Raw genomic sequence first — 16,332 nt, 5'->3', positions numbered from 1 at the left:
ATTTTCTTGAGAATTAAAGTTGGTATAAAAAACCCAGATCAATTTGCAGCCCTGAGGAGCGAACAGGCAGATGTACTCCGGACAGAAATTCACAAGCAACATTATGGGAAAGCAACTAGTCTGCTTAAATTTTCCTGCTTTTTACACAAGCTTCAAACAGTGGCAGAAAAAGTCAGATATCATGCGTAGACATGTATTGCAGTCTGATCACTTGCAAAAGCTAGAAATAGATGACAGCACAATAGTGTTTATTCATTCACTAATTTCAGACACTAAAATGTCAAAAGAGAAAGTCATTTTAAGGCATCCCAGCATTCGGTCTTCAATTTTTTTCACTTGGGTTGAGCATCGCTGGCAAAGCTAGCATTTGTTGCCCATCCCTAATTGGTGAGCTGCCTTCTTGAACTGCAGCAGTCCATGTGGTGCAGGTGCTGACTTTTCTGAAAAGGCTTTCATACAACTAAGTGGTTTGCTAGGCCATTTCAGAGGGCAGTTAAGAGTTAACCACATTGATGTGGGTTTGCAGTCACATGGAAGGCAGATCAGGTAAGGATGGCAGACTTCCTTCCCTGAAGGACATTTAGTGAACCAGATGGGTTTTTAATGAGAGTCCTGTAGTTTCATGGGCATCATTACCGAGACTAGCTTTTTATTCCAGATTTGTTAATCAAATTTAAATTCCAACAGCTGCTGTGATGGGATCTGAACTCATGTCTCTGGAACATTAGTTCAGGCCCTGGACTGCAAGTCCAGTATCACTATGCTATTGTCTCCTGCTATTGGAACATTACCATTCTATAACATCTATATGTGCCCTTGTATCAAACAAGTATTCATTTATCAGTTAAATAAATACTGTAGATAAGATGGAACAGATGTACTTAAAAACTGTTACTTCCTGCGAAAAATGTGTTAAATCCATAGACATGGAATCAGCTTCTATGGAATGGACAAGATCCAGCCCTACATCTCCATCACTTTCCTCAATAGCACAACCATCTCCATTTGGTCATTAAGTCATGGATAAGCCAGTTCATCCTACAACTGCACATTGGGAAGATCAAAAATTAAAATTTTCAACCTCTGCCAAAACTGAACACATTTACCATCAAGTCAAACCCCCTCCTTCGCTACTCACATGCTGAATCAGTCAGCACACAACCTGGGCATTTTGTTTGACTCAGCTACGCTTCAAACGCTTCCTAGCAAGACCATGTACTTTCACCTCCACAACATTACTTGCCTCCACCTCTCCAACTTATCTCCACTGTCACCAAAACCCATATCCATGCCTTTATTGCCTCTAGACTCAATTTCTACACTGCCCTCATCAGTCTCTTAACCCTTATATCTAGAAACTTCAAGTCTTCCAGCCAACCACATCCTACCCTGTCCATCATCCTTTGCTGACCTCCATTGGCTCCCCTTGTTTCAATGGATCAAATTAAAAATCCTTGTCCACAACCACCTCAGCCTCATTGCACATCTTCTCCAGATTTATGCCCCTTTGTCTTCAGCCTATTGTGCATTCCCATTTCCTCTACTCAATCTTCAGTGGCACAGCCCACAGACATCTTGGGCCTGCATTTCACAAATTCATCCCTTTAAGAGGCTTTTAAAACTCTCCCCATCCCGAAAATCTTTTTCAAAACACTGAATACTTCCACAAAGCTTCAATGTTTGCACTTTTTATCCTTTAAAAGTGCTTTGGGCACTTGGCTGCTTTAAGAGCATTATACAAGCCCAAGTTGCTGTTATTATTTCTAAATATGTGACAACGATGCAGGTCAAAAAGTAGCTTAATGGCTGTTAATAGAAATCAAAGCTCTCCTTTCCATTATGAGAACTAGCATGACCAGTCCCAACACAACCGTACCCTCTTTCAAACATTTCCAGAATGTTTCCTTTTTGGTGAATGACATAGCAACAACAACTTTAAATCATACAACAGTTGCACATTTTTGTCCACGTTAAGATGGACAATAATGAATGCCTTGCTGAGCTACTTCATCTTTGAATGATTAGGTTGAGTAATTACTATGAATAATAAACAATTTCTTGCAAGACAATAGCAAACCTCAGGATTCAGAGAATCCTGAGCTTTCTCATGGTTCATGAGCTGATTCAATCATAAGGTAATGTACTGCCCCGCAACACTTGACCTATCAGCTAGCCAGCAAGAATTTGCTAATCATAAAATATTCAAACCCAGAGCCTAGAATATCAGGAGAGTTAAAATGACATTTAAAAGGAAAGTCATAGATTTTTTTTTTTAATTGAACATCTTTAATAAATCTTTCTCGTCAGTCCATCTGCTCACATAATTGACAACTTCCTGATCTTCAGTTCCTTCAACTATTGGCCTCTCCCTCATAGGCAATCGCAATCCCCTTCCGCCCTTCCACGGCTTTTGACACAGAAGTCTGCCCAAGTTTCTGCTCCAGTCCCTGCCAGCTCCTGGTTGCTAAGAACGAGGCTGTAAAAGAAGTAATTTTCATGTCAGTGCTGCAGATAGAGAAAGGAGAAGACAGAATAATGATGAATATCTGAGATTGAGTAATAGAGTAACCCAACGGAAGGATTCACATTTATAGAATGTGTGTACATATGAAAAAATACCCAGGGAATGATTAAAGGACTACATGGGTTTAAGCTACTAGCTGTCATCTAATGAAAGGGTTAAGATGACATATATAAAAAAAAAAAAGAGAGCAGTGATTATTTTAGCTCTTCAGATGGCCCTAGCAAATCCCAACATTACTTATAATATGGTATTTTATTTCCTTAATATTCAGAATTCCCTTGATGGCTCTGTTGATAAATGCACACTATACTAAATCAAAACAGACTAGGAAAGTCCAAGATTTAATCCTCAGTGTATGCTCAATCAGGGCAGTAGCTGGATCACAATTAGCCTGGACTATATAACTGACATTAAGCAAGTTCTGTTGGAAAGAGACACGAGATGTGTAGAGCAGAATCACAGCAATTACAATACAGGAGGAGAGCATTTGTGGCAGCATTACCTCCCTGAATATATATGAGGTAAAGGCCTACTATTCGACCCGAACCTGACGGGACCCGACGACATGTGTTGGGCTCTGGTCGGGTTGCTCTTCTGGGTCCAGATTTCGTGCTCGGGTTGGGTCGGACACACACACACAGTATTAATTGGACTTGAAAGGTTGTTTAAAAAGATGAAGATTGGAGCCACAAAGTCAGTGATTGTTTGGTTACGAGTTAAACAGAAACCCATAGAGCTGTGCCCAGACAGGTTGTGCCACACTGTACCAGTATCTTTATTACTTAAAATAAAGGCAGTAATTGCCCGAAGGCTCAGAAAATGTTATACATTACCTAGACTCCTGCTTTACGGGTTGAAATATTTGCTGCAAGTTTATACAGTGAGCATCTGAGATGCAGAGACTGGGAAGGTCCTGAGTGATTATAAAATATACAGTATATAAAAAAATAAAATGATCACTGTCAGGACTCTAGTCTCCACACATACAGTACCGTACTGCATGTATGTAGACTATGTGTGGAGACTAGAGTCTTGACAGTGATCATTTTATTTTATTAATATATACTGTATATTTTATAATAATCACTCAGGACCTTCTTGATCTCTGCATCTCAGATGCTCACTGTATAAACTTGCAGCAAATATTTCAAACTGAAAAACGGATTCAGAATCTGAAGGTAGGTAAAGTGAACATTCCGGTGGTCGGGTCGGGAAAAAAAACGGAAGGACTTGTGCCGGGTCGGGCTCAGGTCCGCTGTAGTTTGGTTGGGTTTTATTTCCAGACCCGAGCAGGCCTTTAATATGAGTCATCATAACTAGCACTATGTTGTCCTAAATAGCCAGACGACACCCATTGGCTATGCTTACATACAAATTTTGGTCACTTGGGATTAGACACCAGAGACTACCTGGAACTTAAGTGAGCTGTAACGAATAAGAGACACAGGCTTTCAGAGGGAGAAAAATTATATGGGATAGGAAGGATCAAACAATTGTTAAAATTCCCATCTTGATAAAATGGCATAAGTTTATCAACAGTATATAAATTCTGTAAAACAATGCATTCTCTCAATAAAATTTACTGAAATTGCCAGCTGCTCATACTGCTACCTTGGCCTTACAACTTGTAAATCACCCTCTTTGTTGACTTGATACGAAGCCTTATGGCCAAGTCCAAACAACCATAATGGTTAGTTCCAAAATTGGGTTTTCCATTGGTAAAAATTCAAAATGGGAAAATTAAACATGGCAAAATGAAATGTGAGGTCATAACTTAATGTTCAATTTGAATGCAATTCTCCAGATACTACCTACTTTCATTTCTTGATGTTCCACTTCTATAAAAGCCAAGCACAACATATTGAGAAACCCCACATTAAAAATTAAGCTTTATAGTGAAGTATTGTGGTTCATTAATTTTGTACTATGACATATCAGGCCTTGAAATGGATTTGTGGCTGGAATACCCGAATAAACCCAGAGTTTTCACTGTAGGTGCTGAAGGGGTGACAGGCAATATCTGCATTGGAGTGGGGGGTTTTTAAGGGAGTCATTTTTATTAACCAAGATTAGGAGGTAAGTCACCTGGGAAGGAAATTTAATTTCAGTGCAAATACCATAGTCAAATACTCGTACTCTCCACCATCCAGTTAGTATTGTGAACATCAGGCTATCAGAAGTTTACATTTAAAGGCTGACAAATTGAACACGCTCTAAAAGCCAGTCTATTCTGATCACTTGCCACCTTATCATACCATAAACTAGATGCATGCTGCCACTTACTTACTTGGTACTCCTTGTGAGACTGGTGCATATATCCCTAATAAGCAAGGAATTAAAAGTCTGATTTATTGCTATGCCAATTCTGATTTACAGTACGATTAAACCATTTAAATTAGTCCATCTGAAAATAATGATCTCACTGATTTTCTTTAAACTGTATTTTTTTGGTTTGGATATAGCTTGCTGCCCTAAGTAAGCCACTGTATGCAGCCTTATGTGCACTGATTTTGGCACCCGACTGAACATTTCAAAATCAAAATGTGTGAAATGGCAGTGATATCAAAAGGAGTTTCACAATGTTCAGTTTCTTCACGGAAACTACTACTTGGAAATTTGGATTATAATTAGAATCAAGATTTTGATGAACAGTACAGTCTTTTTAATCAAAAGCCTAAAGCAGAAAACATTTTACTCTGGAATGCAGTGATGGGGGGGTGGGGACTATCCTCAGCACTGGAACCCAACATTCAACTCCAGCCAGACTCAAAGCATTAAAGTTTCTTTTCTCTTTGCCAACTGCAATCATCAATACAAAATACATTTAGCCCACTTCAATCCGGTTCCTAATGAACATTAGTTCACAACACAAAACATGACTCAAAATTCTACAGTTAGCAATTACACGGAGAAGGCCTACAAGCATAGTTTGTATAGAAGTTTTACTGCAGTAAAAGTGCAGGACTCGTCGGAAATACTTTTATGAGGTCTTAAAATCAAGATAAATGGATAAAGTAAATTTGTACTGTACCCAACTTGATTAGATATTGGAAGATTGCAACTTGAAGTGGGTGAACAGTAGTAAGTACTTTGATTCATTAAGATATTCCTTTTCCTCAATTGCTTTTGAATAAAACATGCTGTTGACTACCTTCATTTTCCATAAATGACACAAAGGTGGGAACATCTGTTCATTTTCCAATTACTCTATTACAGGATTTTTGGACCCCAACAGTTCAGGTTTAATTTTTTTCCCCCTTCACTTGATGTGGTGACTTGCTTTCACTTTGGAAATATCATTTAGAGTAGCAAATAAATGCAGAGTCAGCACGATTCTATTCTAAATTTGCACTGCAAACAATGGTTTTAAACTTTATAAACGGAAACAACCCATCATAGCTGTGCCAGCTCTGTGCAGGAGCAATTCAGTCTGACTCCCCGCCTTTTCCCTGCAGTGCTGCACATTTTCTCTTTTCAGGTGCTTATCCAATTTCCTTTTGAAAGCCACAATTGAATCTGCCTCCACCATGCTCTCAGGCAGGGCATTCCAGATCTTAGCCACGCACTGCATAAAAAGTTTTTTCCTCATGTCGCCTTTGGTTCTTTGGTCATTCACCTTAAAATCGGCGTCCTCTGGTTCTCAACCCATCCGCCAATGCGAACAGTTTCTCACCATGTACTCTGTCCAGACCCCTCATGATTTTGAAAACCTCCATCAAATCTCCACTCAACCTTCTCCTCTCTAAGAACAGTCCCAGCTTCGCTAATCTATCCAAGTCACTGAAATCCCTCATCCCCAAAACCCCCACACAGAATTTTTCTGCACCCTCTCTAACACATCCTTTGTGAAGTGTGATGCCCAGGATTGGAAACAATACTCCAGTTGAGGCCAAACCAGTGCTGTATAAAAGCTCACAATAACTTCCTTGCTTTTGCACTCTATGCCGCTATTTATAAAGTCCAGGATCCCGTATGCCTTATTAACCACTTTCGCAACCTGCCCTGCCACTGTCAACGATTTCCGCATATATACATCTAGGGATATGCACCTCTTTAGAAGTGTATTCTTTATTTTATATTGCCTCTCCTCGTATTTCCTACCACAATGTATTTCATCACATCCAAGAAAAGGAATGAAACTTTACCTAGGCACTGGAAAGGACAACGGCAAACCCAGCCCTGTTGACCCTGCAAAGTCCTCTTTACTAACATCTGGGGGCCTGTGCCAAAATTGGGAGAGCTGTCCCATAGACTAGTTAAGCAACAGCCTGACAGTCATACTCCTGGAATCATACCTTACAGACAATGTCCCAGACACCATCACCATCCCTGGGTACGTCCTGTCACATCGTTGGGACAGACCCACCAGAGGTGGCAGCACAGTGACATACAGTCAGAAGGGAGTTGCCCTGGCAGCCCTCAACATTGGCTCTGGATCTCATGAAGTCTCATGGCATCAGGTCAAACATGGGCACAGAAACCTCCTGATCACCACCTACTACACCCCCACCCCCCCTCAGCTGAGGAATCAGTGCTTCTCCACAATGAAAACCAATTGGAAGCAGCACTGGAGGATAACAAGCGCAAAGAATGTACTCTGGGTAGGGGACTTCAATGCCCATCACAAAGAGTGGCTGGGTAGCACCACTACTGACTGAGCTGGCTCCTAAAGGACACAGCTGCTAGACTGGGTCTGCGGCAGGTGGTGAGGGAACCAATAAGATGGAAAAACCTACTTCACTTCGTCCTCACCAATCTGCCCGTAGCAGATGAATCTGTCCATGACAGTATTGGTAGGAGTGACCACCGCACAGTCCTTGTGGAGACAAAGTCCCGTCTTCACGTTTAGAATACCCACCATCATGTTGTGTGGCACCACCACTGTGCTAAATGGGATAGATTTCTAACAGATCTAGCGACTCAAAACTGGGCATCCATGAGGCGCTGTGGGCCATCAGCAGCAGGACTGTACTGAACTACAATCTGTAACCTCATGGCCCAGCATATCCCCCACTCTACCATTACCATCAAGCCAGGGGACCAACCCTGGTTCAATAAAGAATGCAGGACGACCAGCCAGCAGCAGAACCAAAAATGATGAGTCAGCCTGGTGAAGCAACAACCAGGACTACTTGCATGCCAAACAGTGGAAGCAGCATGTGACAGATAGGGCTAAGCGATCCCACAACTAACAGATCAGATCTAAGCTCTGCAGTTCTACCACATCCAGTCATGAATGGTGGCGGACAATTAAATAACAGGAGAAGGTGGCTCCACAAAAATCCCATCCTCAACTACGGGGGAACCCAGCACATCAGTGCGAAAGACAAGGTTGAAGCATTTGCAACAATCTTCAGCCAGAAGTGATGAGTGGATGATTCATCTCTGCCTCGTCCAGAGGTCACCAGCATGACAGATGCCAGTCTTCAGCCATCCGATTCACAACACATGATATCAAGAAATGGCTGAAGGCACTGGATACTGCAAAGGCTATGAACCCGGACAACATCCCGGGAATAGTACTGAAAACCCCTGCTCCAGAACTAGCCACACCCCTAGCCAAGCTATTCCAGTACAGCTACAACACTGGCATCTACCCAGCAATGTGGAAGATTGCCCAAGTATGCCCTGCACACAAAAAGCAGGACAAATCCAACCCAGCCAATTACTGTCCTATTAGTCTACTCTCGATCAGCAGTAAAGTGATGGAAGGGGTTATCATCAGTTCTATCAAGTGGCACTTGCTCGGCAATAACCTGCTCACTGACGCTCAGTTTGGGTTCTGCCAGGGCCACTCAGCTCCTGACCTCAACTCAAGAGGCGAAGTGAGAGCGACTGCCTTTGACATCAAGGCAGCATTTGACCAAGTATGGCATCAAGGACCCCTAACAATGCTGGAATCAATGGGAATCAGTGGAAGACTCTCCATTGGCTGGAGTCATACCTCGCACAAAGGAAGATGGCTGTGGTCGTTGGAGGTCAATCATCTCAGTCCCAGGACATCACTGCAGAGTTCCTCAGGGTAGTGCCCTCGGCCCAACCATCTTCAGCTGTTTCATCAATGACCTTCCTTCAATCATAAGGTCAGAAGTGGGGATGTTCGCTGATAATGGCACAATGTTCAGCACCATTCGTGACTCCACAGATACTGAAACAATGTGTCCAGATGCAGCAAGATCTGAACAACATCCAGGCTTGGGCTGATAAGTGGCAACTAACATTCGCACCACACAGGTGGTGGACAATGACCATCTCCAGCAACAAAACTTAACCATCTCCCCATGATGTCCAATGGCTGAATCCCCCACTATAAACACGTCCTGGGGTTACCATTGACCAGAAACTGAACTGGACTAGCCACATAAATACAGTGGCTACAAGAGCAGGTCAGAGGCTGCAGCAAGTAACTCACCTCCTGTCTCCCCAATGCCTGTCCACCATCTACAAGGAACAAGACAGGAGTGTGATGGAATACTCTCCACTTGCCTAGATGGGCACAGCTCCAGTAACACTCACAAAACTCAACACCATTCAAGACAAAGCAGCCTGCTTGACTGGCACCCCATCCACCACCTTCAACATTCACTCCCTCCACCACCGATGCAGTGGCAACAGCATGTACTGTCTACAAGATGCACTGCAGCAACTCACCAAGGCTCCTTCGACAGCTCCTTCCAAACTTTTGCCACCTACAAGGACAAGGACAGCAGATGCACGGGAACACCACCACCTGCAAGTTCCCCTCCAAGCCACACACCATTCAGACTTGGAACTATAATCGCCGTTCCTTCACTGTCGCTGGGTCAAAATCCTGGAACTCTCTTCCTAACAGCATAGTTGGTGTACCTACACCCCAAGGGCTGCAGCAGCTCAAGAAGGCAGCTCACCACCACCTTCTCAAGGGCAGTGATGGGCAATAAATCCTCACCTAGCCAGCGACGCCCACATCCCATGAACAAAAAAACACTTCTAAATTGGAGATCTAAACCGTTAACTACGACTTCTATCTTTCCTTTTTCACCAGTGGCATCATTAAGTGATATGATGCCCAAACATAATTAATGTCTGCCTAACCACTCCAAGCTGTCCTCCTAAACCACCACCCTGAAGTGGCTTCACAACCATTTAGTGGTACCAAAGTTCCTTCGCAATTTAGCCTACTGGCCATTCTCTGTATGCAAACCGCACAGAAAAAATGGTGGTGGGCTGTTGAACCATGCAGCAATATGTTTCCCCACATGCTGCATAAATGTCACATGCTACTCCACAAAAAAAAAAAGACAAGACAAGGCGCCTTCGTTCATTCATGTCCCATCTTCTTTATAGCACTGGCAAAGGCATGGGAGCAAAGCACCTCCTGCCCTCTTGGGCAGATTACAATGTGAAGTGTGGATAGACCCTCGAGCACAAAAAGGATTTATATAAAAAAAAAAGGTCTTTTCCCTCTTCAATTACTGATGTTGATACTCAACCTTTAAAATTTAATTAGGATTTATACCTGCTGAGTGTGACTGAGTGATTGCTAAAGCATCATTCCTGTGGATCAGAGATGTGCTAGATGCTTCATTCTGCCACTCTGACTTTAGGAGGTGCGTTGTTCGCAGGGCTCCAGTTATTAGTGAGACATCAGTCTCTTCACCACTGAAAGTCTCATCTGGAAATTCGACATGGCAGCAAGCACCTGTGAAGCAGAACAGAAAAATCAGTGTGACATAAGGAGGACTGCTGGTCAATTGCAATCTAGCATATGCATGAAAGGTATTGATGGTTAGAATACACCAGTCTGGTTTAATGAGAAAAAAAAAGTGAGGAGGTGGAAGTCAGCAACAGACCTGCATCCATTTTGGAGGAGCTGGGTGTTACAACACCTCTAATGTCTTAGTTTGACGTGAGCGCACACTGCCATGATGAGCTTGAACCTAATTCCTACTGACTATGGGTGTGGATAACATAAATTTACTGTAGTCCAAGACTAACTGGCCATATGACAAAGGGATAGTTAACATCCATACTGGTAAAATCAAGGGTGCAGATTTAAAGCATACTGCCAAATAAGCGAGAGCGCTTTACTCTATTTGGTCTACATCATACCAAACCAAGGCGTGGTTCATGCATATAAATTGTTTTGAAAATTGGTATTGGGGGAATAAAACACTGACCTCTCTCAAGCATAAAATATTAACTAAAATGCAATAGCCAACTTTCTTGAGTCTGTCACTGTCCCAAAAAAAAAATCAAGATTAGGCTGCAGATAAGCAGACATGCATAGCTGCCACAATTTTTAGCCCCAACACCTGGAAAGTCGTTGCCCACAACATGACAAAGGTGGCAAAACTCACTGTGGGGCCAGAGGAAATAATGGATAAAATCATGGCTATGTCTATTTGTCTTAATATAAAATTAACACAAGTTCAAAAGATGCTCTCACACACACTTCACCCAGGTCCACAAGCATCCATGAAGATTTACATACCTGGAAGCAGGTCCCTGAAATCAGTAATGTACTCTCCAGTCCATTTCCTTGCTTGATTGCAAGCAACCTCCATCTCGTATGGCGTTATAACAGGCCTATAAAACTCGCTGGAATCCAGTAGTGAGTTTTCTGGACAGGCTACAAGCACATATATATCCACCTCCAAGAAATTAGCCAGTTTGGCAGCATTCAGTTTACCCATTACAAAGGTGTAGCTTTTCTTGCCAGCCTGCTTGATGATCCATTTAAGATGGCCAATAGTAGAAAGATAATCAGCGACACCAAGAGTTCCCACTAAAATACCCACAACTCGAGCATCCTTGGCTCTTTCAATCATGTAGTATCGCTTCATCAAAGTCCTGTTAACATTCAGGGTTTCCTGTCTCCCGAGCCCTTTCACTGGATCAAACGAGCAAAACGAACATTGATTCCACGTCATCATGAAGTTAGTAAGTGTTAGGCTCTCCTGACCAACATAAAACATGCTGTAGTCTTTCACGCCACTACTGGCACTGATGGTGAAGTGCCGGCCAAATTTATCAATAACTTGATAGCTTGGCTGTTTGCTTGCATGGCTGCAGGATCTGAAGGTAGAACAAGGATTAACATCACTTCCACCATGAAAGCCATCAGTCCTGCATGGATCAGTTGTTCCATTTTGGCCACTACAAATTATTGAAACAACAAGGTTCTCATACTCTGGGTGAAGAAGTTGCTGCAGTTCTTCTAATAAAAAGGACAAACAAGTGTCTTACAGAGGGCTGCATAATGAATAGTTTTATAAAGCAAGAGGCAGAAATATCATGCACTTGCACACATCCAATACATATATATTTTTCAACAGATGCAATTTTGGGATTAGGATTGTGAAAGCAGTGCTCCCATCCACCAAGCTTTTACAATGCTTCATCTCAATCACTCCTGCTGACCTGTCAGTAAATAGGACCAACTGGGTTATTTTAGAGATCTTCTGAAACAATCAGGGGCAAAGGGGTTGGGAAGAAAAGGCCTATTAGTCCTCAGATTTCACCATATGTGGAGAAAGTTCAACAAGGGGAAGGGGGAGAAAAGTGAAACTACAATCCATCTTTTTAAAGCAATCACCGGGAAGCAATTTCAGTTTAATAATTTTTTTTTAAATTCTCACAGTTGGGTTCTCGATTATTAAATTCTTTCTTGGCAGCTCAGAACTTCCAGTCCAGGACAGGGAATACAATACTGACATCAACAAAGGCTAAGACAAGGCAACCAAGTCCAGGAGAATGGTCCTCATTGTAAGCAAGTGTTTTTTCTAACTATATAGCATAGGAGAAACAGTGTACAGCATAAAAAGAGGGAACAGAGTATAGAGGGAAAAAACTCTTACCGAGTATATATGAGTAGATAACATCACACAGGATTATAACATGGGTGTATTTGTCTGGATACAGGGCTCGGAAGGAGGCAGCACACTGATGCACATCTATTGGTTTTTGTCCAAATACATACATTACTGGGAGCCTCCTGGAAGGACTGAGGCATGCTCTTCCATAATGTATTATACTGTCAGCCTCAAGATGTTCAGCAGCAACTTCATCTACACAGCAGCTACACAAAAGACATGAGATTTTCAGAAAAAGTTTGGAATATGTCCGTCAATACAAACTACACACTAATGAAGAAAGTTTTACAGGTACAGGAGCCTAGTGGTTATGGTATTGGACTAGTAACTGCATGACCACTAGTTCAAACCCCACCATGGAAAATTGAGAAACTAAATCAATAAATCTGGTAATTTGTCAGCTGCAATGGCCATGAAAGCTGCTGGAGCATTGTAAAATCATAACTAATGTCCTTCAGGGACGAGAACCTGCCACCCTTGCCTGGTTCAACAAACACACAAATTCAGTTCCACGTTAAGTGGTTGGCGCTAAATGCCCTTGGAATAACTAGGAACGGACAATAAGTACTGTCTTGTCAGTATTCGCCACATCCCAAGAGGTAAAGGTATTGTATTTTATACTAAAATAAAAGTATGAATGTACAATGCAGAATTGTGACGCATTAATACTCAGTCTTAATATCTGTGCATTAACCATAGGAGCAGGAGTAGGCCATTCAGCCCTTCGAGCCTGCTCCGCCATTCTAGATCAGGGCTGATCGTCTAACTCAACGCCATATGCCCACACTATCCCCATATCCCTTGATGTCATTAGCAACTAGAAATCTATCGATCTCGGTCTTGAACTTACTCAGTGACTGAGAATTCCAAAGATTCACCACCTTCTGAGCGGTGAAGTTTCTCTTCATCACAGTCCAAAATGCCTTGCCCTTTATTCTGAGATTATGTCCCCTGGTTCTAGACCCCACAGCCAAGGGAAACATGGTAGCTGCAGCTACCCAGTCTATCCCTTTAAGAATTCTTCTTCATTCTTCTAAACTGAAGAGCGTACAGGCCCCGTCTCCTCATAGGACAATCCCACCATCCCAGGAAACAGTTTGGTGAACCTCCGCTGCACTCCCTCTGTGGCAAGATATGGCAAATATGATTCTCATTTTGAACTCTGGTTGACCATGGAAAGATTTCTTTCAACAAAATTTGATATTCTCTTTTTCAGATCTTCAAGGCGCACACGATTCTGACTGCTAGACATCGCAGAAAACTCACCTTTTAACTCCATTTTTTTTTTGGGATGTCCCTAGCCTCTAATCTCTACTCCTGCAAACAGCATAACGGACATTGCATATTTAGTGTATGAAGAACTATGGGCGAGAACACATCCCCAATCACTCTGTGGGACATTAAGTTGTAAGACACTGCAACACTCGGCCACCATTTAGTGCTCTTTTCAATATTTGGCTGCTGGCAATAGCCCAAATGGAAACTGCATAAACAGTGTCCAATCTTTCTTAATTATGACTGACACCATTAAGTTACAGAAGGTATGACTTATCACTTTCTATCTTATTCAGTTCAGGTTGGGTTCAAATCAACCTTCTATAAAAAGGTGAAAGATCAGGATATCCAACATACTCTCATTTCTAGCACTGCCACTAGCAGCACAATAGACTGTGGCAATTCTGGTCTAATATGTCACCTACTACAGTAAAAATAAATTTCACACTGCAGACATTTGCATTTATCCAAATCAGAATGAAAGTTTCAATCCAATAGACCAGTTAATACATTATCCTGATAGATGCAGGATTTACCACTCCGAAGCAAGAAACCCAGTTAAAATACCAACTCCACTGAAGGTTAGGATCACTGCTCCAAAACAAGATGTAGCAAGCTGCAAATAATCAAGTTCATTCATACCTGCCATACGACGTGTCACCCAAAATGAAAAGCTTGGCTGTGGTGTTTTTCTCCAGTTTTGATATAATAGCAGAGGCATCGATGAGAAGCTCATCAGGAAATTGAAGAGCCACCTGTGGGGATTGAGAAATATTTTCAGCCTGCACCCAGACATCAGCAAATGCCTATGTAATAACCATTAGGAAGTGCACACCAAAAGCCCTCAAGGGGAGGTTGATTGCTTTCTGGTTTTCCTTCCTTCCCTTGCACTGGACTCATATCTGTGCCTACAATTAAAGTTCCTGCTCTTAATTCCAGCTTCTAGGGATGTCACAGAGTTAAAGTACCCCCACAAACAGGGAGCAAAATTAGGTCAGGGCCTGACAAGATCATCTAAAAACTATCCAAGGGATACAAACCTTTTTAAAGCCATGATCTGTGATGAAGCTGCAGGTTCTCTCAATCTCATACACTGCATCGATCTCCCTAGAGCTGGTTCTGCAGGTCTTTTCGAGAACATCTGCGGACCGCTGAATTGCCTTAGAACCATTGTCACTGAATACTGTAGTCATGACAATCCAACTACAAAGGAAAAGACAATGTCAATGATAGTCAGCAAGTTTCCCATTGCTAATTAATTTACCCAACAGTTCCCTGACTTCATAGAAAACATTGCAACAGACTGCCAATAGCTGTGGGCAGTTTTATACATACTCAGACTTGCTTTCAGCATCATTCAGGTTTTCTCCCATACCAAAACTGGTCATTGAACATACTTTAGACAACATCAGACAGTTGATAAGTTAATTAAAATGGAAACTTAAGTTGTCAGCTATTGTGCTATAAAAGATGATACTGGCACCAATGCCTCAGTTGTCTATTTTGCTGTTATGCTTTACGACTGTTATTACAGCCAGCATGGTAGAAGACTACCTCAGAATGAGCTAATAAGCAATACTGGCAATGAACAGCTTAACTTAGATTGTCTGACCTGACTTTCCGGTGGCAAATCTATACCACAATTTGAAGAACACATTAGAATACAACCCAGCCAGTATAGCAGCAAATCAGAAGCAGCGCAGTCAATGGCCAAATATTGCTACTAATGTGGTGTCAGGCCAGTCCCAATATATAGAAAAAGTTATAACACATCAACATCTTTTCTATTTTCAAAGGATATTGGTTGGACCAGTAGCCCAATTCCTGATAAATATCACAGCTGCTCCTCCCTACCAACTAAATCTAGAATGATGTACTGGGACTCGCAGCACGTGACGGAGTGCGTATCACATGGCGAACACAAAGGACAAAATCCCACGAACAACCCTAAGTGTATCAGGACTACCCCGTGGTTAAGAATGAACCCTGGGCCCTCAGAGCGTGCAAAAGACTCACTCCGACAGTAACCCAACCAACCACACTCACCTGACTCCCCACTGTCATCGGCAGCCAATCAGCGCACTCCTCAGTGAAACGCATTCGCTGTCCTGAGCACAACCAATCAGAAAAGAGTGTTCCAGAACGGTCACCATCCACCAATCACAGCTCAGCTCGCCTTCCGCCAATCAGAAGTGACCTCCTGGGGCGCAGGAGGCAGATTATAATATTCACTACAAAAGTAGATTCACTATTATCGTGTCGTTATTTCAACTTCTTTTCCAGCCATATATTACTTTTTTCCTGGTTGCAGATTACTGAGTCAGGATTTGCATTAAACCGTGTGTTCCTCGTGCAGCCGAGTCCTTCAGCCAATCCCAGAATGCTGAGCGGCCCAGACCGCGCACGAGCAGATTAAACGATTTCGTCACGCGAAGACCGCCTACGTCACAAGGACGAATGATGTCACTCACCCAACTGAATTCCAACCTGAAGAGCGATTGATCCAGATTCACAACATCTCAGTCTAAACAAATCATTGCAACTGTGTCTGGAAATATTCCCCACAATTTAGATGATAATACCAAATAGTAAGTATGTAATAGTAGGGCTTTAGATCACTATAAAAAATATAGCGCCTTTAACGTAGTAAAATGCAAGAAGGCGCATCACAGAAGCGAT

General features: G+C 42.3%; 1 protein-coding gene across 6 annotated transcripts; it reads right to left on the bottom strand.

The window, feature by feature from the left end:
• Nucleotides 1-2,254: 2,254 nt before the first annotated feature.
• Nucleotides 2,255-16,018, bottom strand: dph2 (diphthamide biosynthesis 2). 6 transcript variants are annotated; one of them, XM_068036383.1, is made up of 7 exons: nt 14,989-15,258; nt 14,694-14,856; nt 14,296-14,408; nt 12,364-12,584; nt 10,998-11,723; nt 10,023-10,205; nt 2,255-2,476 (listed from the first exon to the last, which is right to left on the bottom strand). In XM_068036383.1, the coding sequence occupies exons 1-7, from the start codon at nt 15,060-15,062 to the stop codon at nt 2,352-2,354; spliced, it is 1,605 nt and encodes a 534-aa protein (XP_067892484.1). In that variant the 5' UTR covers nt 15,063-15,258; the 3' UTR covers nt 2,255-2,351. The 6 variants fall into 6 exon arrangements, with proteins under 6 accessions (XP_067892484.1, XP_067892485.1, XP_067892486.1 ...); XM_068036384.1 differs by having other exon boundaries at nt 10,998-11,720; XM_068036385.1 differs by lacking the exon at nt 14,989-15,258 and adding an exon at nt 15,700-16,018 and having other exon boundaries at nt 2,256-2,476.
• Between the last annotated feature and the right edge of the window lie 314 nt (nt 16,019-16,332).

The sequence above is a fragment of the Heterodontus francisci genome, chromosome 8 (assembly GCF_036365525.1).
Source record: "Heterodontus francisci isolate sHetFra1 chromosome 8, sHetFra1.hap1, whole genome shotgun sequence".
In the NCBI taxonomy this organism is placed as follows: Eukaryota; Metazoa; Chordata; class Chondrichthyes; order Heterodontiformes; family Heterodontidae; genus Heterodontus; species Heterodontus francisci.
Note: the sequence above shows the minus strand (reverse complement) of the source record. Positions and strands in the feature narration are given on the sequence as shown.